We start from the raw sequence: 24,730 nt of genomic DNA, 5'->3' as shown, positions 1-24,730 counted from the left end.
AGTGGCGTTTAAGTTTGTTAATGACTGAGGCAAATGTTAGGTTTTCAAGTTTATCTATTTCAAACCATCCAGAATACAAATCCACGAGCACAAGGTAGTGGCGGTTGTCCCATTCGAATATGTCTGTGGCTGTGATGGACCAGGGAAGATCAGGAATTTGGTGTAGTTTCAGGGGTTGTTTTTGTTGGTGAGGCTTTAGACTGTTGCAAATGCTGCATGATTTGACTTTGTTCTCAATGTCAGAGTTTATTGTCAACCAGAACACACTGTCCCTTGCTGTCCTTTTTGTAGACTCCATGCCTGGATGTCCCTTGTGTAGTTCCTGTAGATAGGTGTCATGTAGTGATGCTGGAATGATGGTTCTGTTGCCTTTCATAATGACATTGTTGTCGATGATTAGTTCATCGTGGTAGCTGAAGAATGGTTTGATACACTACTCACTTGTTTTGGCCATCCCTGCTGGATGTAACGAGCAAGTGTCTGTAGAGTAGCGTCCTTAGAGGTGTGTTCGGCAAGCTCTTGTAGGCGTGAGACGAGCTGAAGTGACATTACCTTGAAGTCGCGCCCCTCTTCTTTTAGAGGTTGCTCATCCAGCATTGGTGTGCAAGAGAGTGTGTCTGCAATGGAAAGGTGTTGGCCTTTCTTGTATACAAGAGTCAAGTTGAACTTTTGTAATCGTAGCATCATGCGCTGTAGCCGTGCCGGAACTGTGTGGAAAGGTTTGTTTTGGATTGTGACCAAAGGCTGGTGGTCGGTTTCAATCACCACTGGCTTTCCGTAGATGTAGTCATAAAACCTGTAACATGCGAACACTACAGCTAGTAACTCCTTCTCTATCTGAGCGTACCTTCTCTCTGTTGGAGTTAAAGTTCTTGATGCATACGCCACAGGTTTGTCGTCCTGAAGGCATGCAGCTCCCAGACCGTGCTGGGAAGCATCACATGTGAGAGTCGCTGTTTTCTGCATGTCATAGTATTGAAGTACTGGTGGGCTGGTGAGGCACGCTTTAAGTTTGTTGAAAGCATCCTGCTGATGTTGAGTTCAGCTCCACACCACATCCTTGTGAAGCAACTGACGAAGTGGTGCTGACAGTTCACTTAAGTTTGGGATGAACTTGCCCAGGTAATTGATCATTCCCAGGAAACGCTGGAGAGACGTCTTGTCCTCTGGTGGTGGCATTTCATTGATTGCGGTAATTTTAGTTGGATCTGCTTTTAGTCCTTTGTCAGTGAATATGTGTCCCACGTAGCTCACTTGTTTAAGTCTGAACTTTTTTGGATTCAGTCTGAGTTTTACTTGTCTGGCCCGCTCCAGGACTTTTTTCAAATTTTTGTCATGCTCCTCTATTCCTTTGCCTCCCACTAGGATGTCGTCCATAATCACTGCGCATGGATATCCCATGAATATCTGTTCCATGGCACTCTGGAAGACTTCAGAAGCGCTGTTGATGCCAAAGGGCACCCTCACGAATTTGAAGCTGCCGAAAGGTGTTGCAAATGTAGTGAGAAGAGATGAGGCGGGATCTAGTTTGATTTGCTAGAAGGAGCTCTGAGGAGGACTGAGAAGATGGTTGCTCCAGACATATGAGCAGCTACTTCCTCCACAGTTCGCATGGGATGGTGAGGTCGTATTAGTGACTTGTTCAGATCCTTTGGCTCAATGCAGATACGAATATCATCGGTATTCTTTTTGTGTGTTGCGACCATGTTGGATAGCCATTCTGTGGGCTCCTCCACTGGTTCAATTACTCCCAAGGCCTGCATTCTTTGGGGTTCCTCTTTAACTCTTTTCTGCATGGGAACAGGAACGCACCTTGGAGGGTTGACGACAGGTGACACGTTTGGAGTGAGTTTCATTGAGTAGGTTACAGTAAGTCACCCACTTCATCTTTAAACAGGTCTGCGTATTCATGAAACACTTTCTGTGCCAGTGTCTCATCCTGATCTGTGTCCACATGGTAGACTTCCTTGCTGAAACTAACCAGTTTCATTAGAAAACTGTCCTTTAGTCCGATAATGGATTGGACATCGTGTTTTAGAACTTGGAATTGCAGGTCATTGCAGGTCGTTGCTTTCGGAGGCACGAAGATCAAGTCCTAGGCACAGTTACTCTCAAGTGCAAGCTAGCTGGACAGTTACTGTATCTGTCCAGCTAGCTTGCACAGGCAAAATCACCGATGCCTGTGGTGATTTTTCGTTTTTATGATTTTTATGATTTTTATTTTTATTTTTTTGTAACGGTATAAACAATGAAATTGTTTATTTCGTCTGGCCGATGTGTAAAAATAAGTCAGTTGTTTGGTGGTGGCTATGGCGGAGCTTCCACAAAGGCCAGCAGGTGAATGAGGGAAAGTGGAGGCAGGAGGAGGAGAGACCGGAGGCGGCCGCCGGTCCGAGTATCAGGTGAACTGAACTTCAGGTAAGAAGTTATGACCTGCAGTCTATCTGGGTCAGATATAAACCAAGTTTAGGTGTAGTTTATTTTCGTTGTGCTGACTTTTTACAATCAGTTACAATAACTCGTACTGCGTTCTAGCTAGCACGACGGAGTTGCTATACAGCTGGGTGGGTGCTATGATGTTACTGATAGTGAACTTTATTTTATTCATAAGGTTAGTTAGTAGAATTGCCAACCGTCCGGTAAAAAACGAAATCGTCCCGTATTCAGAGAAAATATTATGCATTTCGCATTGAGCTGACAAGGAACACAGTTTGTCCCGGACTTCAGCTAGAATGGAAAAAAGACGCAAAGCTGGAGTTATTCTTTGTCTTTAGCTGCCTCTTCTTCTCTCATTCTCTCCCCTATTATCTGAATCTTACAACCAAAGTTTTTATCTGATGTAAAATGCATAGAAATCATACATATACCAACAAGACAGTACACATCACTGTCACAACAGCGTTTGTTTTCATTCAAAGGCTTTATGGCTTTCCCTATAATACCTGGTGGGCCGGTCTCTAGTAAAAGTGCCCAGGCCCATTTTTTTGTCCCAGTCCAGCCCTGGGCACGACACACAGTGAATTAATCTGAGAAGGTGCATTAAAAAATAAATGGCCGGGCCAGCGGTGCACATCGCAAATTAGCTGACATACACACATTAGTTGTGCTGCTTCTTAATGACGGTATCTTAGCTAACAACCCCAACTACCAGATTCAACTTGTAATTGGCTAAAAATAACTTAGCCTACCGGTGAGAGGGACGTTGCTAGCTGGCAGTTTTTGCAAGCGATGTTGAAATTTCCACATTCCAACACTTCAAATGCTTTAGGAGCTCAGTGCAGCATCAGCACCGTGGAAATACACGGCTACATCCGTAGACTCGAGACAGAATTCACAATGTGTTTTCAGGACTTTCAGGCGTATGTTTTCTGCAATGTTTTCTTTTCTGATCAAACCAGAAAGCTTTAATGAGCAGCTGGATTTGTCTCGCATTAACTGGCTGAGTTAATGCCAGTTAATGTGACATCAAAATGCAGCTGATTGAAGTGAAAACCTTGACTTTGTGGGGGTCAAAGTTTGCAGAACTATGAACGCAGCTGGAATCCATAGCTGTGCGTGTTCATGGAGCTTGCATTTTCACCTGCTGGACATCACTACCTGACAAGTTTAACTGTCTTCAGAACATTGCAAAGGCCTTATTGACAGTATTTGGCTCTACATATCTGTGTGAGCAGATTTTCTCACACACGAAGAGTGTCCTCAGGTAGCCGCCTGAATGCTGGACACTCGGAGACCTGTGTCTCTGAGTGGGAGAGGATAGATCACATTAACATGTGTATCTCTGTATTAACAAACATGCCATATTGGCCCAGTTTATTTTTCTTATCATTGTTGTGAGGAGAGCATTTGCATTTTCTGTTGTACAGTTCATTTGCTGTTCTTGTTATGGATAAATAGTGTATTTTTTTTTTGTTTCAAAATAAATGATAACCATTCACTGATAGCTGCCAACATCTGTGAACAAATATAATTCTATAAAGTTGTTCTATATAGTGTGTAACTGTTAATATAGAGCGTTTTTAAATTTATTGCTAATGCAATCATACGGCACATTGACTGCTGAGGAAATTTTAGATGGCACTCATCATCAGAAAGGTTGCCTACCCCTGATTTAGACTAAGGCAAAAGGAACACGAGGATATTCAGATAAGGTTGTTCTAAACAGAGAGACTGAGAGAGAGAGAGCGGAAACAGCAGTGCCAGCTTTATTTAATGTGGTTGAAGAATGGCAAATAAAAAGAGTGCAAAAACAAAAAAGATGAATTCTTGAAATCTTTCAAAGACCAGTGTTGGGAAGGTTACTTTTAAAATGTATTCCATTACAGAATACATGCCCCGAAAAGTATTCTGTAACGTAGTCCGTTACGTTACTCAATGAGAGTAACGTATTCTGAATACTTTGGATTACTTAATATATTATCATGTTTTTTACAACTACATGAATGTACTATTGCTGTGATTTATTACTGTTACTGAAGGTCCGCGGCTCCGAACCGTAGTAAAGGGACCTCTGGCTAATACGGTGGGTTCTGTGTCGGGCTCGTAGCCGGAAAACTAGCTTTACTTTGTTGTCTGGGTCAACTCTGCTTGCGAGAGAGGCGTTGAACGGCTGCTCCAAAGGAACTTATTGTTTTTAGAGGAAAACACGAACATGGTGTACAGTCGAGTCTTAATAGCTTACTTACAACTGGGCTCGTCAGACACTCTTCTTGGCTGCAGTGGTTATTATTATATTTACATGCTTCCAGCTCCCGTTTTTGCTTGATGACAGCTCGTACTTTTCCTTTTTATCCCTCCCTCGCTCACAGACACATAACGGGTATGGCAGTCCATTCTCCCTGCAGCACGGACTACACTGCCTATGATGCTACATTCTTTATAGCTATACCTGTAGCATTCTGCCTATTAGCTTAGCACAACAACAACAAAAAGGCGCTCTCTCACCCAGGAAACACGCAGAGAGAGAGAGCGTCACCTTGTAACCATGGCAACCGTAACGCTGCCGCCTGGAACAACAGAACATAGCTGTCAAACAAAACCCAAACAGTCCTGACCCGCCACAATATGAAACAGGGAAGTACCGCCGTGTAATCCATTTATTTCAACAAAGTAACTGTATTCTAAATACCACCTTTTTAAACGGTAACTGTAACGGAATACAGTTACTCATATTTTGTATTTTAAATACGTAACGGCGGTACATGTATTCCGTTACTCCCCAACACTGTCAAAGACATATCTCAATAAAAGACTGAAAGTTATATTTCCATTTTCGTCAGCAACAATAGAAATGAAGAAAAGTTATTCAGATATATACGTGATAGCCAGCTACAATATGGACATTGGACAAGATTCTACATACACTGTTTAGACTGAATTTGGACCTAGCCCCAAATCTTGTTCTGTGTAAAATGATATACCTGTACATGGCAGTAAAATCTCTGAACTGGAAAATGTGACTCAGCAAGTTTCACTAAGTTTTAATAATGCATTTCCATCAAGGTACTACAGGGGCAATATTTGGAGAACGATGCATAATGGTGATCAGAGAAAAACTGCTCTTCTTGAGGGTAACATATTTAATTTGCATACTTTTAATGACAAAATAAACCTTGATAAACTTTGTGGTCTCCTTAAGAACAATGTGCAAATTATTTCAGACTAGCTGCCTCATCATTTATGTCATGGTCATAGGTCTTTGACCCAGTGTTTGGAGTTTTTGGAATTTTGCTGTGAGTTTTCATTCTCACTTTTAGTTTTGTTATCCTTTGTTTGTTGTTGTTCTTGTTTTGAGTTTGCCTATTATCCTTGTTTCAGTTTATTCTGCCTCTTTGACTTCTTTCCGGCTGGATGTTGTTCCTTTGGACTATGTAACCTAAAAAGCAATCATGAAATGTACAATACGTTTCAATTTCACCCATCTGTGTCAGAGTCTGCATTTCATGACAGTTTAGCCAACTCTCTCAAAACAGATTAATATAACAAAAAAGGGACATAGCCTCCGTTTTGGTGCGTGGCGTGCTGTTTTAAAGGCTCCAGTTTTGTTTTTCAGCTGTCACCATTTTCAGACCTGTGACTCCTTTCAGCTCTTACTAACAAACATGCACTTTGGATGACAACTAGACAAATATAACTGCACAAGTGGTTGATTTTCTTTTTCAATCTCTATATACAACCATTGCTTTGTGAAAGTATTCTGGACGCTCTCAAATACAACAAGTGAACCAGGCAGAGGCCAGAGACCCAGAGGCATTACTTATACTCCAGATGCCCTAGAAATACCTCGGTTCACTCTGATTAGAGATGGAGGATGTAGTAGGGAAGATAGATCCCTCAATAAATGTTTTGTGCCATCACTGCCCAGATCTGGATAAGTGGTAGAAAATAGATGGACGACTGCTGTTGATCAGCTGGTGTTTCTGCTTATCACATACCTCCAGTCATTTTCCATTGTGAGTCATGAGTTTCAAGAATGTGAACCCTTGCGTAACCTTAAAAACAGCAGCTCCACAAGATAGGAGCTGAATCTACAAAGGTTGTCGCTTTCAAACAAGATTCACACAAAGCAGTGCTATTCTAATGATTAACCTCTTCTGTCCAACAGCAGTGAGCTCAAGTGTGTATTTTTGTAGAGTTTCATCTCAGGTTGGACTCCCTGCTGACAGCTATGAATAGGTTCCTAGTATTTGTTTCACATCACTGCAAAAGAACATCAAACACCTGAGTTTCTCAGTATCAGGTTTCTGAAGACAAATTAAATCTAACACATTATTGACCTCAGGAAGAGTTATCTTTGTTCAACTGGATAGCAGTTGATATCTTTAGAATGGTTAACCTCTGCACATGAAAAGGTTTGTTCAAGTGATACCGAATGAGAGTGAGCTTAACAGGGAAAGGGGAGCACAAAGAAATACTTTTCTTACTTATTCTCATTTAAAATGTCTCGCTTTTAATAAATAATTATCTGAATCTTACAACCAAAGTTTTTATCTGTTGTAAAATGCATAGAAATCATACATATACCAACAAGACTCTACATCACTGTCACAACAGCATTTGTTTTCATTCAAAGGTTTTATGGCTTTCCCTATAATACCTGGTGGGCCGGTCAAAGTGCCTAGGCCCATTTTTTTGTCCCAGTCCAGCCCTGGGCACGACACACAGTGAATTAAACTGAGAAGGTGCATTAAAAAATAAATGGCTGGGCCAGCGGTGCACATCGCAAATTAGCTGACATACACACATTAGTTGTGCTGCTTCTTAATGACGGTATCTTAGCTAACAACCCCAACTACCAGATTCAACTTGTAATTGGCTAAAAATAACTTAGCCTACCGGTGAGAGGGACGTTGCTAGCTGGCAGTTTTTGCAAGCGATGTTGAAATTTCCACATTCCAACACTTCAAATGCTTCAGGAGCTCAGTGCAGCATCAGCACCGTGGAAATACACGGCTACATCCGTAGACTCGAGACAGAATTCACAATGTGTTTTCAGGACTTTCAGGCATATGGACCAATGTTTTCTTTTCTGATCAAACCAGAAAGCTTTAATAAGCAGCTGGATTTGTCTCGCATTAACTGGCTGAGTTAATGCCAGTTAATGCGACATCGAAATGCAGCTGATTGAAGTGAAAACCTCGACTCTGTGGGGGTCAAAGTTTGCAGAACTATGAACGCAGCTGGAATCCATAGCTGTGCATGTTCATGGAGCTTGCATGTTCACCTGCTGGACATCACTACCTGACAAGTTTAACTGTCTTCAGAACATTGCTGTATAGCATACAATTAAACAAAATTCGCTAATTTCTAAAAAGCTCGCAGCTTGAGAGTGCCATCTGTTGAGAGAAGCTTTCTTATCCTAACATGGTAACACCAGCTAAAAAGACAAAATCAAACATCCCGGGCACTGCTATTGCTCACTGGGGTAAGCAGGTGATTGCTGGGTTTGAATCTACTCCAAAGCCAAATTCTCTGTCTCCAAGCATTCATTACGTCTCCCACATTGAAAAAAAACAAACAAAAAACATACAACTGTTACAGACGTTTCCTCTCCCCAAGGAATATAAAACATAAATCTGAATTGGGGTAGAAAATTGGTTTCATTGTTTTAAAAAAGAAAAAGAAAAAGTCAACGGTAATTTGAACTCTCAAAGTTGCCTAGCTTGGTGGGTTCAAAATGGTAATCCAATGGTATGGTCCTATTGGTTACATCTACACAGAAGGCGATGTAAATTTGACGGGTCCCAAGATAAACTTTGAGACAAGTATTTGAGCGACTGCTGATGAGAGAGCACGATACCGGTGACTCACAGATAACCTGCCAGCAAATACATTAGAGGGTTACCTGGGTAGCCACAGGCTGGAATGTCCAATAGAGACTAACCATCACCTTCAAAGTGATACATGATGAGTGAATCCCTCATTGTCATCCTTGTGTTGATGCAGCTTCATAATTAAAGTTCTAGCATCCTGGCATGCAAACATGTCTGCACTGGCAACATATTGATGTTTGCAACATTTGGAATTGTTCTTTTTTATAATATGAACCATTTTAGTTTTCTACTTTAGCATGTTAGCATTTGTGCTAGCAAGTAACAAATGCTAAGAAAATATACAGAATGTTATTAGATTTGAATAAACTAGCTTGCTGTGTCTGTAAATATTATGTATAAAACAATGGCAAAATAAAATTACACTTCCTCCTGGCATCAGAAAATGGAAAAAGGATTAGATTACATAATCTTAGAGATTTTAATGAACTGCTCCAAATTTTACTCTCGCTGGAAGTGTAGCTTTGTGAAAATGTCATATCTTTCATCCCTTAAAACAGAGTGAAATGCATCAGCTACATGGACTACCATAACAGGGTATATTAAGGCACATGGAATTTTAATGAATACTTCACACAGTGTAGCTTGTTGGTTGTCAGTATTGACAGGTCAGCTGGTATAATTATGGTATAATACTTCACTAAAGCCTCAAATACTGTAGTAAATATGTGGCAAAACCATCAGATAGATTGCATTAGGTCACCATGAATTATATCTGCAGATAGTCACTTAAACACAAATTCTTTGAAAGTGCGGTTAGAGGCCAAACAAATCTTCAGAGGTTTTCAGTTACCTTATCAAATACATTTAAATGGAAAACAATATTAAATGGAAACTTTCACCACAAGGTTGTAGCATTTTACCAAAAACATTAAGTGTAGTTGTCCACCCCAACCGGGATTACATACTTCTATGTACTTTTAAAATTATTTACTTCCTAACAGACGATTTCTACCTAACCTAATGCTTCTAAACTGCATCATCTCTGGTCTTGTACCTACAGGCTAAACAGTAACGCGAATTAGGTACAAATTCTGGACTCGATGTGGTTCCAGTTCATATTACATGAGAATACAGCCTGACAATGTTTTAACTTTAGCTGACATCACTGCGATGCGATACATCAGGGTTTAAGCAACCTTTAAAGATTGGGTCATGCCAGGGAAAAATTTGCATTAATCATACTTAAAAAAAAAAAGAAAAAAAAAGAAAAGATGGATTCATCTGTGTCAGAGATATTTCAGAGATTGCATTCCTTGTAGAACACCTGTCCTATCACTGGAGCTTCTGGTGCATTGTTGTTGTTTTTTTAGCAGCTAGCTTAATGCAGAAATAAAAAGCTAAAATGAGATATAGATTTCACTATTTAGTAAAGAGATATGACACCAAAGAGAACACTTCACACATACTGTGTTTCAGGCAGCCTGTGTCATTCACTGATTTAACCTCAGTAATTTGGAAAATGCCCATTGTGATTTGTGAGCATAAAATTGTGCATTCCTACACCGTAGATCTGTCTGAGTTATTTTTTCAGAGCACAATTGAAAGCTGAACTCAAAAGAGCTTTGTCCCACCAAAATGCAGACATTTCTATTTCTAACATTAAAAATTGTCACATTTTGTTCAGTCCCAGGGCTCTGTTATTGTGCATTCAGACACAGTGGGGCACACTTTAACCTGTGCACTTCCTGTTATAAGTCTAAATGTTTGCTGTGAGATGAGGAGTCATTAGGAGCTCTACCATATGACTACAGCACCGTTCCTTATGAACACGGTTAGATTGATTGTCCTTTGGTTTTTGGTCCTGAAGAAGCTTGGACCAGCTCAGAAGGCTTTAATTAAAAAATTACTCATATTATTTAACCTTTAATGAATTCCCTGATTACATACACAACAACAACAACACAAGCATATATACTAAACTAGACTGTTTTGGTTTGGTTTTAATTTTTATCTAAAGAAAATAAAGGATTCAAGGTAAAAGAAAAACCGTGAACAACCGAAAGGTTCCTTCTGGCTTGACTGACACCTCCCACTTAAACTAGCAAACCAAAAGCTCCGCCTCAGCCTTCTATCTTGTTGAGAACTTGAGGCTATAAAATGAAGGAACTTACTGTAACCAGTTCACAGTCTTTACTTGGAGTTCCGTTTGTGAACTCCTTAACAGAAACTACAGTAAATCTAATGCTTTAATCAGTGAGAACACAGAACAATAGCGCTGTCGGCTTTTCCTTTGGCGACCTGAAAACCGCGAGCTGAACCATGGCAGGAGACGGGTCAGATCAGCGGGCGCTGCAATATGAACAAACTCTTGTAAGTCTGCGCTTGTCACCACTCTGAACTTTGTTCCCTTGTTCGACAGTGCGTCCACTTCTCTTGGGTTGGCGGAGAAGCCACCGTGTGCCCTTTTTGCTCGTTAAACTGTTGGAGACAACGATAAAGAGCAACGTGTGAGCCGAGTGTGGCCAAAAGCTGGAATAGAAATGAATGAAGTGTGGGGCAGTATGTACGTGCCGAATTCAACGGTGTGCCTATGTGACTGTGGAAATTTCTTGTGGAGTGTGTATGCGGTATAAAACATAAGTTTTAAGTATAAATTGTCACTTTTTAAACGAAGTTCAACCTCCGGGTGAACTCACGTGAATGGTCGAGGTTTGCGGTGTCGGAAGCCTGCTGTGTCCTGCTAATGTGTCCTTAATTCTTTAATTGCAAGTCATGTATTCTTGTGAATGAACATGAGCTAATTCCTAAACTGGTGAACATCACACACTGAATTTCTCCGGCTTGCGGCGTCGCTGTAGTTCTGGAAGTAAAGGTGTTTGTCCGAACATCTGGATTTGGCTCTGTCAACAGGTAGCAGCCGATAACAGCCACGCAAGAGTTTAGCCAAACTCCACTGTTAAAAAAAATAATCTGGCCGTAAGACTCGTCTGTATTGTCATAATACCATATAAAAAGTTACTTACTTAATTGCAGTTTTAATGTGTAAGTGAGTTTATTAATTCGGCATACAAATTATACCAGTTTGCATCAAACAATACTGCATCCATTTCCAACCGATGAACGCAACCGCACTATTAGATGCTTTATTAGCTAAATGTCAATTTTGCAATGCATATCTGACTGCCAATAAGTAAATGAATCTTGCTGGACAGCTTTTTGTCAAGATTTAAATTGCTACAATGCAAGCGCCATTTGGCAAATAAATTAAATGCCTGTTAGATAGTTTGGGTAAACATGCACATGTCATATGGATTACTGGTAGTGTCAGGAGCTCTGGATGTGTATACAACCACCAGCATCAGACAATTGATCAATTCATCGTTGATTAGCGGCTTGGGTGCAGAAGCAACCTGCTGTGTGCATGCACAGCAGGTTGTGATGCAGCTGGCAGCTGTGCAAGTGTGCAGCACCCACATCTGGCTCACCATTGTTATTGTAGGCCATCTTCTTTATCTTGCTTTTTTTTTTTTTATTACACATTACACAAGCAGTTGTCAGAAGTCATAGAAAGTCTTCATGCAGCTTTGGATGACTGCTTTTAGACCTGATTTAAACAGCAGGGGGCTCCCACACATTTTAATGCCACAGAGCCTCAAATGAATAGAGATCAGGGCCTGTAGGTTCCCACTCCATAAGAGGACTAAGTGAGGGCTTTTAATTGGTAAATTTGAGCACATCCCTCAGAATGGTTACAGGGCAGGCTTTAAGCCGAGAGTCCCCCTCGTGTGTGTGTGGTTGAACTTTCCCTGACAAAAACAAAACTTTGGTCAAGCCTAAAGAATTGGCTGTTTGAAGAGACTCGTCTTATAGGCCAACTGGATCCATTCAGCAGCACTGAGGCTTTAAATTAAGAGGAGCCACAACTGTAACACTTGTTTGGGCCTCTGTTTCTTTTTTCTTGAAGTTTCTTTGCACAAACACGCACACACAGACACACTCGGCTCTGTCCACCCTGCCTCTGCTAATCTGTCTGTGTGTGTGTGTGTGTGTGTTTGTGTGTGAGATTACACAACTTGCGACCCGCTGATTCAGCGCTGGACGCTCTGTCACCCTGGCAGGGTCTCGTGCCCGTTCCTTCAGCTCTCGGAAAGAAAGAAGGAGGAAGAAAAAACGTGTTCAGACTACTTCCTTTGTTAATCTCGGCTTACTTCACAGCATATAGAAGATTGCTACAGGAACAAAAATTGTGAAATGGAATCAAATAAAAATAGCTCCAGTGTGCGAATAACCTCTTTTATCATAAATGAGTTCTCTCTCTGCCCCCATCCCCTCGCCGTGGGTTGTAGTAACATGGTGTCTTTGTGCAATATTGGCAGTCGTGGTGGTTGTGTGGGTTTTGTTGTGGGCAGTAGATGCTCAAAGAGGCCAGTGTAGTTTGGCTGTTAGGAAAGCTGAAAGGCTGGCTGTACAGAAACACTGGCAGAAAAGCAGCCTCAACATATTGTCGGCTAACATCAGACTAACACGTCAGTTTGTGCGTGTAGCTGATTTTCTGCTGTTTCAAGAACATAAAGTTACATTTGCGCGTTTGAATGGTACACGGTGTGAATCTAGTGTATAAAGTTACGTAAGCATACGCACATCTTTTGTTGCACGAACTATCAGCAAATGACACCTTCAGTCAAGAAGTAATATTTTTGACCTTCATAACTGTCAATTGCAAGGTTAACATTAGCAAATCATTTATGAAATGAGCAAGAGAATAAATAACTGAGTAAATGTTAAAGACTTCTTCCAAGAAGTTGTAACAAAACTGTTTGATGGCAGTTTAAGGGTTTTGTTTTTTCCATTTTTTTTTAGCTCAAACATAAGGTTTTAATAGGTCTTGTACAGTGGTGTGAGCAGCCTATCAGATGTCACAGGCTAATATTTATGACATTTTCCGTGGCGACCGCTATCATAAGCAATAAAGTGAAATCCTGTTTGTCGGTGTTGCTCCAATTTATTTGCAAAACTGTGCGAACATGTAATAATTAACAGAACGATCACACTGGTGCCAAACACGGAGTGCACGCGACACGCGAGCTTCTTGGAGGCGCTAAAACAGTTGGTTTACTCGTCACGAGGAATGCTAATAAAGTGTTGTAATGTCTCCTGCAGCTATAAAGATTCCAAAAATAACCCTGAACAAAGGACATAATGGAAAGTGTCTCTGTTGCAATCTGGAGTTTAAATTAGAGTTTTTAAAGGGAGTTGGTGGCAACAAGAGATTCCATCACGTTGCATTATGTTAATTGTAAGATGCTAACACGTATGTTATTTATTCATTTTTTTTAAAAAAAATGAACCCCCTGAGACTTAAATATTTCTAACCTTAACCCTGTGCTATCAGATATGTTGTCTATTTACTTTTTTTCTGCTTTTCAAGATTGCGAAGTCTTCAAAGAACAATCAGGGGCCAGAAAAAACAGATGAAAAATAGTTCTTCTTCTTCTAAAGAAAAATGTTCCCAATAACACTGTTTTTATCAAAACGTTCCCTTTTTTACAAATTTTTTTTTTTTGTCCAAAAAAGTCACTGTCCATTTAACAATGAGACGTCTACACATTGGATCATGTATTTTTACTATTAGATGAAAATAATGAAATCAGCAGAGGCTTGGCTTAGAGGCTATGAAAGCTAAGGGTAGCGCTGGCTACCATCCAGCGCTACCATCCAGAGATGGCTTGACTATAAACTAATATAAAGCAGGAAACTTTAAAGATACATTTTCTGTAGAGTGTCAAAGATGTTCATATTGGAGCGTGACCTATTATAAAATGTTTGACGGGTACACTCCTGTACTGATTCTGGTAAAGTCTGACTGGAAGACACTGCTTCTCACCCTGATATTCTAGTGTTGAAAAAAGTTTTCAACTTTTCTTAATGTGGAATTTGCAGCACTGAATGGGCAACTTTCCCCACTAAGTGACTGAGTAAATTGTGTAGTGTATAAAGGTGTGGCATTGTTAGACGTTAGAGTCCTAACATTGTGGACAGCCAGCTGATCACCACCTTTGCCCTTTTATCTCACTCACTGGCTTAGATGGCTTGCTATTACAGTGTGACATGGTATGCGTGGAGGCTTACGACCAGCTATTCCAGAACCCGTATCGGTGTGGTTGTTGGGCGTGCATGTTCAGTAATTCAGATATGAGTGATAGGACAACAAGCGAATTCAGAGTTAAAGATGGTCACTGATTGCGCTCGTCTATGGTGATGCAGGATGCTACAAAGGCAACGCTGGAACCTTATTTCAGTCAGACTGTTTCATTGGAAGGGAAGTTACGGGCAGGCGTATTTTGGTCTTCTGATTGGGAATGTGCTGCCATTATTATACTGACCGAAGGCTTTTTTGAAAACGATGAGGAAGTGAAAGTGTCAGCTAAAGAAATATGGAGACTTCATAATTTGCGAGTCCATATTTCCCTGTGTTTGTGGGGTGGCTCTGTGGGTTGTGTCCATTTGTCTTGCTGTGACACAGAATCATTTGTAACCTTGTGTCTTTTGCCTCGCTGTGGTAATTTTTTGTTTGAAGCTTGCTTCCCAGCATTCATAGTGGAAATTTCCCTTTACTGGATCTCTCTCTGCTTCATTATGCCTTGTGGGTGAAGTTTTTTCTTCTTCTTCTTTTTTTCTTTTTCTTTTTGCAGACAGGTCAATAGCTACTTGACCCCCTGCTTTTGACTGTGTGCAGAAAGGGCTGTTTGCATAACCTAAGCTGGCTCTAACTGCAGATAAGCTTCAAAAGCCTCTAACAAGTTTTCTTTCTGTCACAAGAGATCAAGCATTTAGTTTCTTTTCACTTTCATAAACTGATGTGTCCACCTGTATTTACTCTTTCACAAACAGTTGTAATGGATTTGCCTCTTGGTGTTAAGGGCTCTTGAGGATGGTTTCACAAAAGCAAAATTCTTAAACCTGTTAATGACGAAACCACACATAGTAACGGTGCATTTGGCAATCACTTCACAGGCCGGGACAAATGGTGGCCGGGCCTTTTTAGGTAAAACAAAAGCTGGGATGTGTTTGTGCGACTTACGCTTTGTTCTAAGATGCATTGATCATGCAGGCCTGGTTGTGTTGATTATTAATCACCCAGAGATGGCGGGAGGGAAAGGTTAAGCTCGATAGGCCATTAGATTAAAAGGATGAGGCAGTTTTTAGTGTTGAGGCGTGTCTCGTGATTAGTGCCACACAATTGTTTTTTTTCTTACTTCTCTTGAGTCCTTAACAAATATGGATCAGAGAAGAGATCAAAAACAGATCTTAGGCAAATACGGGAGATTCAGCAGAGCTGATTAGAAACTCTCAACGAGGTGATGTCAATTTTAAAAAAGAAAAAGAAAAAAGAATGGATAACAAATATAAAACACAAAGCACATTCACTTGACTGCAAAGAGTGGTATGAAACTGGCTGTAATGAGATGACAGGAACAGTTCTCTAGCCAACAGCAATTAGGAAACCTTGAGTTTTGCTATGGTGCTGCACTACATACCTTTTAACTGTGCTGGCCTGTAATAGTGTCTGTGTGTGTGCAGGCTTGCAGAGGTAGGGGTTATTGGGGTCTTGTTCACAAGTGATGGGAGAAGGCAGCAGGAGATCGACAGATGGATTGGTGCTGCGGCTGCAGTGATGCGGATGCTGTACTGGTCTGTTGTGGTGAAGAGAGAGCTGAGTGTAAAAGCGAAGCTGTCAATTTACCGGTCGATCTAGGATCTCCCTACCCTCACCTATGGTCACGAGCTGTGGGTAGTGACCGAAAGAACGAGATCGCGGATACAAGCGGCAGAAATGAGCTTCCTCCAAAGGGTGGCTGGCCTCTCCCTTAGAGATGGGTTGAGATAGTTCAGCCATCTGGGAGGGGCTCAGAGTAGAGCCGCTGCTCCTCCACATTGAAAGGAGCCAGCTGAGGTGGTTTGAGTACCTGACTAAGGATAAGTATTGTCACCATATAGTGTGTACAGTATAAAAAAATGTAAATATTATTTGAAACATTTGACTTTTGACCTTCAGATCAAGCTGTTGACCCTGAAGGAGAGGTAAAAGGGATAATAATGCTATACAGAACTATTTAAAACTATATTTCTGACTGCTATTGTTTGTACTGACGACATATGGGCATATAGGGAATGATCTATGGGGATTCTAAATATCACAATGTTGTTTTGTGTCCACGTGAACTCAGTGATCTCTCTTTTACATTTCACATCTGTCTTTCTTTCAAGATGACCCCAAGATGTGTTATATCTTCAAAGAAAGTATTGTCAAGAGAGAGAATGAGCTGCCTACTTAGTGAGAAATATACTGTAGTGTAATATTATATAATAAGCTCAAGTTATTCCTGTCCCAATCAATACCTATTATCCATGACCGACTCCTACATCATATTTGTGTAATCAAAGTAAACCTCTGTCATGCTACCCGCATCTAATTTTTACTGCACTACAAACTTAAAGTACACTTTAAAAGAACAAAGAAAATATGACAAATGAATACAGAATAAAATATTATTCCCTTAAAAGTAAATACTGCCCAGAGAGGAAGCTGTCTTGGTAGAGGTTTGCTCTGCTGGAGCTCTTCTTGTTAAAAATTAGTTATGTTTTAAAACCTGTGCAGGTAAAAAAGAGAGGAATTCATCATGTTTAAATTAACTGTACAATTTTGTCAGTCACTGCGTCAGACTGGTGACCTGTCCCGGGTGTATCCCGCATCTCGCCCTAAGACAGCTGGGCTCCAGCCCCCCACAACCCTGAAATGGATAATAGGAAAAGAATGGATGGATTTTGTCAGTCACTTGGTGTAACCTGATAATGCACTTAATGGCGATAAAGTGGTAATAAAGGACAGTGGGAGTGCACAGCATGATGTGGAGCACAACAGATCGTGTGTGATGCTGTGCTTTAGACTGTGCAGTGCAAGTTGTGGCAAAAAAAATCTACTGTTCAACAGTAGTAGAAATATTTAGTTTAGCTTCTTGATGCATTCTCAATCATCCAGGAAAGTAAATCTCCAAAAGTTGATTCTGTTCATCTGGACGTAACGCTTTGTGGGAGAAACGTTTCGTCGCTCATCCAAGTGACTTCTTCAGTCTCAGCTGACTGCAGGTTTCCTCAATCTTATAAACAGTACATTTGCATAATGACTGAAACCAGTCCACTGAAGGAATTCACTTCTTTAGTACTTTTATGTACTATTTTGGTGTTGGATGTTGGTTTACACATGTGCCTAACAAGTGAAAGATCCCTGATTTTTAGACTGGGACAAGGGAAATCTTTTTGGGAGGTTGTCTCAGAAAGGGCATCCACTATAAAAGTCTGCCAAACTGGTTTGAAGGCTATTCTATTCATTTTTTTTTTTTAACTGTTGTAATATTGATCATTTTAGGAACTGTAGCAGATGGCTAAATGTTTCCTTACTTTGACTGTTAAATTCTGTCTGAAAACGCTGTCAGTCACAAAAGCAGAATGATGGGCCTTGCTCACAAAATATCCAAGTCAACTGGAACGCAACAAAAGTAAATGGTGTACATACATATAGTAGCTTGTGGTAAAGGGTAATTAAACTACTTTATCTTAAAAGAAGGAAGAAATAAAATGTGAGGATGTCACAGTAAAAACTCATTTTTACTTTCTTGACCTATAACATCAGATTGCATCCAAAGAACCAGTGTTTACTGTTTACACCCATATCAGCACGTATGCTTTTCAAGGGCAAAAATGTAAGCATTTCTGTTTATATGAGTGTCTCCACAGATATTTATTTCACACTTTCTCAGTTTGTGAAGACTTCCTAATCAAAGTAGAAAGGAATGCATACTTTGATATGATAAGTTCACATCATAACTACCTGTCCCATCTCTAGATTAACTCCTTCGGTCTGAACTTATGTTAGAATTCTGGTAATTCTTACCCTTTAAACCTTTAGTGTCTCATCACTTTGCTAAATTAATCTAACATAGTCCAGTGTATAAGATGTCATATGAGAAACGTATTGCTGTGTTTTTCAGAAAACACTTTTTGCTTTACCTTAAACATCTGCAGACTCTTTGTTTAAAAAATAAATAAATAAATAAATAAAAAATGGTAATTGGTCAGTGAAATTGAAATAAAAATAGGACAGCAGACTTCTTGTGAGTAGGAAAAATTGGTGGTTGTCTGGTTATTGCATTTAAAAGTAGTTGTGGTGACAAGCTGGTTGCCCTGTGCAAAAACCTCAACCTCCGGGCAATCACTTTTGACCTCAAGGCGGTTTTTTGAGAGATCTGTCTTCAAACAATAGCGGTCCAACTCAGATGAGTCAGATTGGCCTAAGGTTGCAAATAATTGCTGTCTAATTTATAAATGCAGAAAGATTGACTGCAATGTGTTGGCAATCTGCACTGATGAGTGCAATTCATCTACATGCCTTTTGCAACTGTGGGACTTGATCCAGCTGGTTTCCAGCTGGCTCTGTTCTGGATAGTGTGTTTGCCAAGTACCTATATCATTTTGAATTTCTTTTTCAAATTTGTGAGGTTCTGGCTAGACTCTGATTTGTGATTTTCACTAGTTTATCACAGTTATCACCAATGACTGCAGACTGACAATCCAACTTATTGCTATTTTATTTCCTTCTTGATCCACTGAAATCACTTTGAACTGACTGCGAGTGGTTGCAGACCTTGTCCCCATCTAAAAAACAACAATTTCAAAGGAGATAGGATAACAAGTTCATCTCACACAGCTGCAATAATTTTGATTGTGCTGCAGTGTCCAAGCACTGTTTTCCCTAGACAGTTTGTAGCATTATGTTAACTTCAGAGAGGCACGCTCCAGTGCATTCACTTGTTTAAGCATGAGGTACTTGGAGGTTAAGTCACAAAAAATGTAATTTTTAAGTACATACAACTATAAACTTAAAAAAAGAAATCAGAAAACCCAGCAATAGATCTTACGGATTATTAGTAAGGAAAGAAGTGTTTCATGTGACCCATCCACCACACAGGTGATAGGTGAACAACAACCCTACATTTAAACAATCACTACAGGAGTCTGTTATGCCGGCTAAACCTTCAGTGTCCTCGAAACATTATCTCACATGTTCAGGAACTGAAGTCAAAACACAACAGAAAAAATGATGACAACACTGGTAAATTAAGAATTTAAAGTTAAACATTACGAGTCCCATGAGTCTTCTGTTTGCTTTTGCGATAGTGTTTCTCATAGGAAAACTGATATAAATGATTAAATCAAATGTTGTGCACAACTTGCATTGCACAAGTTGTTTCCCTTTAAAGTGTAATTGAGGTTGAACCTCAATGACCTTATTTACATCTAACAATGGTGAAACATTGTTAGATGTAAATAACTATGTAATCTGCTTATTTATAAAATGCAATGTTAGTTTAAAACTAAAACAAAAATCTAGAAGATGAGCATTAATTGTAACATTTCACAACCATGTTTAATACAATACAATAAAATAAGAAATTGTAGTTGGGTTGTTTTTTTTTTTTTTTGTTAAGCAATTTCTAATGGTAAAAATGGTAAATGGCCTGTATTTGTATAGCGCTTTACTAGTCACTAAGGACCCCAAAGCGCTTTACACATCCAGTCATCCACACATTCATACACTGGTGATGGCAAGATAATGGGTATATAATGGGTATTTATCAACTCTAAGGAAATTACTAGTTATCTAAGGGGCAAATATCAAAGTGCATTGTGATTTATTATTGGTTAGATGGTTTATATGCTGGAAATTTTATTGATTTATTTGGGACTCCAGCCTAACCCCTACACAACTGTTAACTGTGCACCTTTGAGTGAGTTCTATAAATCTTTCTCTGAGCTATCCAGGAATCACCATCAACTAGGCGGACACGGTCTGAATTTGGTGGGTTCAAGCAAATGGGGAGTCTGACTTTGGTATTGGATCATGGCACTCAGTCACCTCAAAGTGACTTAGCTGGATTTTTTGTTTATTTATTTTTTTAGCGTTGACACATCAGCGGATGTTCAGTCCACTATCAGTACTATGTGTGACTGTGTGTTTGTTTGCTGGGAGATTTTCCATGCCTGGAGCTGCTTTTACTTCAAACACCTTTTTGATAAAGGAATTCTTGTTGATGCATCAACTCTGTGTAATGAAAAAGATCCCAGACTTCTTCACCTTGTTTGGCCTAACTACCCCAGTGCCTAGTGTTAGATTTTTGGCTTTTGAAAGTGCTTCATCTAAATGCTGCACCTAAACTCATTATCAGTCTTTCAGTTAGGGTTATTTATAGTCATCAGTGTTGACTTGGAACACACAAAGTTTTAAATGGTCAAAATAGTATTTGTTCTCTTTGGGGTTTTTTTGAAGCCCTTTGCCTTCTTTGAATGACAACCCAGTGACAGGGAGCCACAAGCCAGTATACTCCTGGTGCTGATCCAAAGCCCAGACAAATGGTGAGGATTGCGTCAGGAAGAGCATCTGACATAAAATCTAGCCAAATTAAACATGCAGGTCATAAAGAGTAAGCTGGAAAGGATATGCAGCAGTTGGTGGTACTGGGGGCAAAAAAGACAGGAAGCCAAACTGGAGGTAGCAGAAGTGAAGATAATATTTTGATTTGGTGTGACCAGAATTGGCAGGATTAGAAATAAGTACATCAGAGGGACAGCTCAAGGTTGAGATGGTTTTGGACATGTTTAACAATCTTTGTCCAGGCCGGAGGAAAAGAGAAACTGTATTGATGAGTCTGGGAGTATTGTTGAATATTGACCCTCAAGAATTTTGTATGGGTTCATCTCACACAGCTGGGTTTTTTTTTTTTTTGTTGTTTTTTTTTTTTAAGTTCTGCTTTCCATTTACAGCTTTAGTTCTTAAAGTTTTCAATTTATATAAATTTTAGAGAGTTTTAAAGAAAGAGAAATGTAGGTAAGAAATTATACTTATTCCTGTAAAAAGTATTCCCAGTGGAACTGGTAAAGTAACGGGTTGTAGCATTACCGCTAAACACAAAGTACATCTGAAGCTCATGGGACTGTCAGTAGTCTTGTAGGTATTTGCTAATATATGTGACAAAGGAGGAAAAGCCAGGGGATCATCAAAGTTGGTGCCATTCATGACCTGTGCACAATGAAGTTTGGCATCTACTGAAGGAGCTGAAAGAGATGGAAAGCACAGAAAAGAAGGCCCGTAAGATCATGTTGTTGTTGTTTGTTATTTTCTTTCTTTTATTACTTGTCTTGTGCCTGTCAACAGCCTTAAGAAGTTCTAAATCACAGCCTCTTTGCATCTATTGCTGATCTGTTTCCGTTTTTTTTTTTTTTTTTTTTTTTCTGTAGCCTGTGGCATCTTTCGAAAGCTGCCCAATCAGAACAGAGCGGGCTTAGAAGTGGGGCCTTGAAGAGCTAAAACAACCCATTCAAGACAGAGGCTAACCCGAGGGCTTTCTCAAAGGACCATTTTAAGATAAATAGGGACTTTATTAAATTGTAAATCATGCACCAGCAGAGCCTGGACATGACAGTGTTTCTGAAGGTTTGCTTTAAAGAATTTACTGTTCAACATGAATCAAACCAAGCTCAGCTGCTTTATGGTTAGTATTGATTCTGAAAAGGTTTACGTCTCCTATGTTTCTGATAAGCCGCTAATGTGCTTCTAATAGCCCTGCGTTTTAGTGCACTTTAAAATAAACCAAGACTAACACATTTATCTGCCTCAACTGCAAGGTAACTGTGTAAATGCCACACACACAAACACAACACTCCTGTGTGCTTGTTGCTTGTGAAATCTGCGTACTGTACAAAATCAGTTCATAAGCCTAGAATTACAGTAACTCTTCCCCCTCAGCTGCCTGATGTCTAATTGCCGTTAGATGGAGTGTAATTAAACAGACGCTTGGCGGTGTTTAGCCCCCGATGAAGTTGATCAACGCTGCTCTTGGCAGCTGAGACACAGCGGTCCCTGTGCTGACAGATTGGAAGGGACGATGGAAGGTGCTTCGTTGCACCAAATGTTGTTTATCAGCAGGCTATACAGAACTCTTAGCACACACACCGTCTCACTAATAGGCACTTGGCCTTTTGCTTACATGCAGCTCTTTAGACAACGGCATGCAGGGAGGTGTGACGTGGACACATTAACACATCTGCACTCGTGCACAGCCCATCTGTTTATTTGTACCATCCATGACTCTTTATACCTCGTGCTGTTCATCCCGTTGCTGTGCAGAGGCAAACTGTTGCTAAGAGGGTGCAGCTCTGCGCATCCAATCAGAACACAGTAGATTAAATTTTATGCAAACGAGCCACTTTGCTGTCCTGTCTCAAGTGTTTGAGGGCCTGGGTTTGTTCTCACTTTCCGCATGGCTGTCCCCATCTTTACTTTCTTTCTCTTTGTCCCCCTACCATTCCCGGTCGCTGGGACTGAGCGTAACTTGCCCGTTCTTGTTGATAATATGGTGCTGATGCGAGGGTTTCTTTCAAAGTTTTACTGTGTGCCGGCTGTTTGACCTTTTAACATTGGATACTAAACTGTTGTTGTTTTTTTGTTTTTTTTTTTGATATTGACCAAACCCTTTCCTTCAAACAAATCCTTGCTACTGCACTGTGTCTATGATGACAGTGTATGATGTAGCTAACAGTATCCCTGTGAAGAGTCAACTTCTGCTTTGGCACAGATTTTCCTCTGTACACTTCCTCAGTACATTTTAAAATCAAACAAACAAGATAAGATTGAATTGCAGACTTTCACTTTTAATTTTGCATATAGGAGTTTAAAAAAAAAAGTACATTAACTGTGTAGGCGTTGATAAGGATTGTTATCTAGATCATTTAAACTGCTGTTAGTTTCTCCAGTGAAGTTGAGCCTCTTGAAATGTCAGGACTGTGGAAGACTGTGTATTCAAACAGGTTTTTTTGTTTTTGTTTGTTTTTCTTTTTATCAAATGAAGAAATTTTTTTTTTTTTGTCTCACACGGTGCCAGATTGTTTAACATCAGTGTTGCAATCAGCCCAGAACGTCACAATTTATTATTTATAATGTTAGGAGTTAATCGGCTTTATGTATTATGTTTGTTTTTGTATTTCATCACTACTTTGTGTGTCCAGCATATTTTTCCGGCATTTTGCTTTCCTAGAAATGTTTCCTAAAGTAAAATTAGTTTATTTATTAATTAGTGGACACATGGAAATAAGTTTGTGCTTATCCATAGAGTAACATTGTATTTTGTTTTTGAAGTGCACTCACTGTGTTTTTAAACTGGAAAAAATTGTCCTTGAGTTGTTAAATCTTTTCATCTCTGCCTGTTGATTGCCTTTTAGTGTTGTGTTGTTGGCAAGCCCTTTTTGATAAGTAACTTTATTACTTTATTCTTATTTTTATTATTGATGAATCATTTACAAGATGGAATTTTACTAAACAGCCAACATCCAAAGGACGTTGGCATGAATGTCCTTCAAGAAGCCTTGAGAACTGTTCCTAAAAACTACTTGGAGAGTGATAATTGTATAAACTGTATTTTTTGCTTTGTACACTGTATTTCCATGTTCGTTTGTATGTCTCAGTAAATCACTGGACAAGTTTCTCATTTTCCTTGCAAAGTGTAAAGAAATGAGGGGGGGCTCAAGACTTTATTACATGCATGGAGAACCAGCAACAAGCTACATACATGCATGGAGAACAGGCTCTTCTTTGTGCACAAATTGAAGAGAAAATTTAATTTATTTATTTAATTTAGCGATAATGTTTCTGGCTTTTAATTTGGATTTTTTCGTTTTATAGCTTTACACAGTGTAATGAGTTTTTAATTAGTTTTTTAACTAGACATGGCACATTATATGCTGATTGGCTGATGATTTAAAACAAATTACTGCAATAATGGAATACAAACATGTTAAAGAGGATAAGGCCAGTAGGTTATAATTTAGATATATTTTTTATGTCTTACAGTTTGTTACCCTTTATCTGCAACTATCGGTATTTGTTCTTTGTTTTGTTGTATTTATTTATTTTTTTAATTACAAAACAAACAGAAACAGGCGAATAAAATAATTCAACAGCCACCACAATAAAAGCTTGGCAACAGATGTACAACAGATCATTATAACATCATATATTAGAACATTATAACAATGCATCAACCAGATGCAACAATTGCATCTGGTATAGGCAATGTGTGTGTTAATGATGGAAAATTCCATAAAGTAAATGAGTGTCATCATCACTATAATAGTAATGACAATAAAAACCATTATGAGCTGGGATAAATCCAAGTAGGAGGTTTATTCTGATGTCTAAATTTGAAAGTTAAATTCCTGTAAGATTTTGTTATTTTATTTTCTTAAAATTTTGCCATTGTTGTTTCCTTCTTTTTTCACTCATGATGTGCATGTCATTTGTTCAAGTCAGTTTTAGTAACACCAACAACAATGCGCTTTATATTATA

The 24,730-nt window shown here is 39.5% G+C and overlaps 1 protein-coding gene across 4 annotated transcripts in view; it reads left to right on the top strand.

The window, feature by feature from the left end:
* Positions 1-24,730, top strand: part of LOC146504500 (chloride channel protein 2-like) — a 217,965-nt gene that overhangs the window by 34,530 nt on the left and 158,705 nt on the right. For 2 of the 4 annotated variants that reach the window (XM_085131421.1, XM_085131420.1), the window contains exon 1: positions 10,515-10,643. The exons of the other annotated variants lie outside the window; for them this stretch is intronic. In XM_085131421.1, coding sequence (XP_084987547.1) covers positions 10,593-10,643 — 51 coding nt within the window. In that variant the 5' untranslated portion in view covers positions 10,515-10,592. Of the gene's footprint in view, positions 1-10,514; positions 10,644-24,730 lie in introns of those variants that run through there. 4 annotated transcript variants of the gene reach the window in all.

This window comes from Neolamprologus multifasciatus, chromosome 14, assembly GCF_963576455.1.
Source record: "Neolamprologus multifasciatus chromosome 14, fNeoMul1.2, whole genome shotgun sequence".
Taxonomy (NCBI): domain Eukaryota; kingdom Metazoa; phylum Chordata; class Actinopteri; order Cichliformes; family Cichlidae; genus Neolamprologus; species Neolamprologus multifasciatus.
This window is presented reverse-complemented; position numbering and strand designations above follow the sequence as displayed.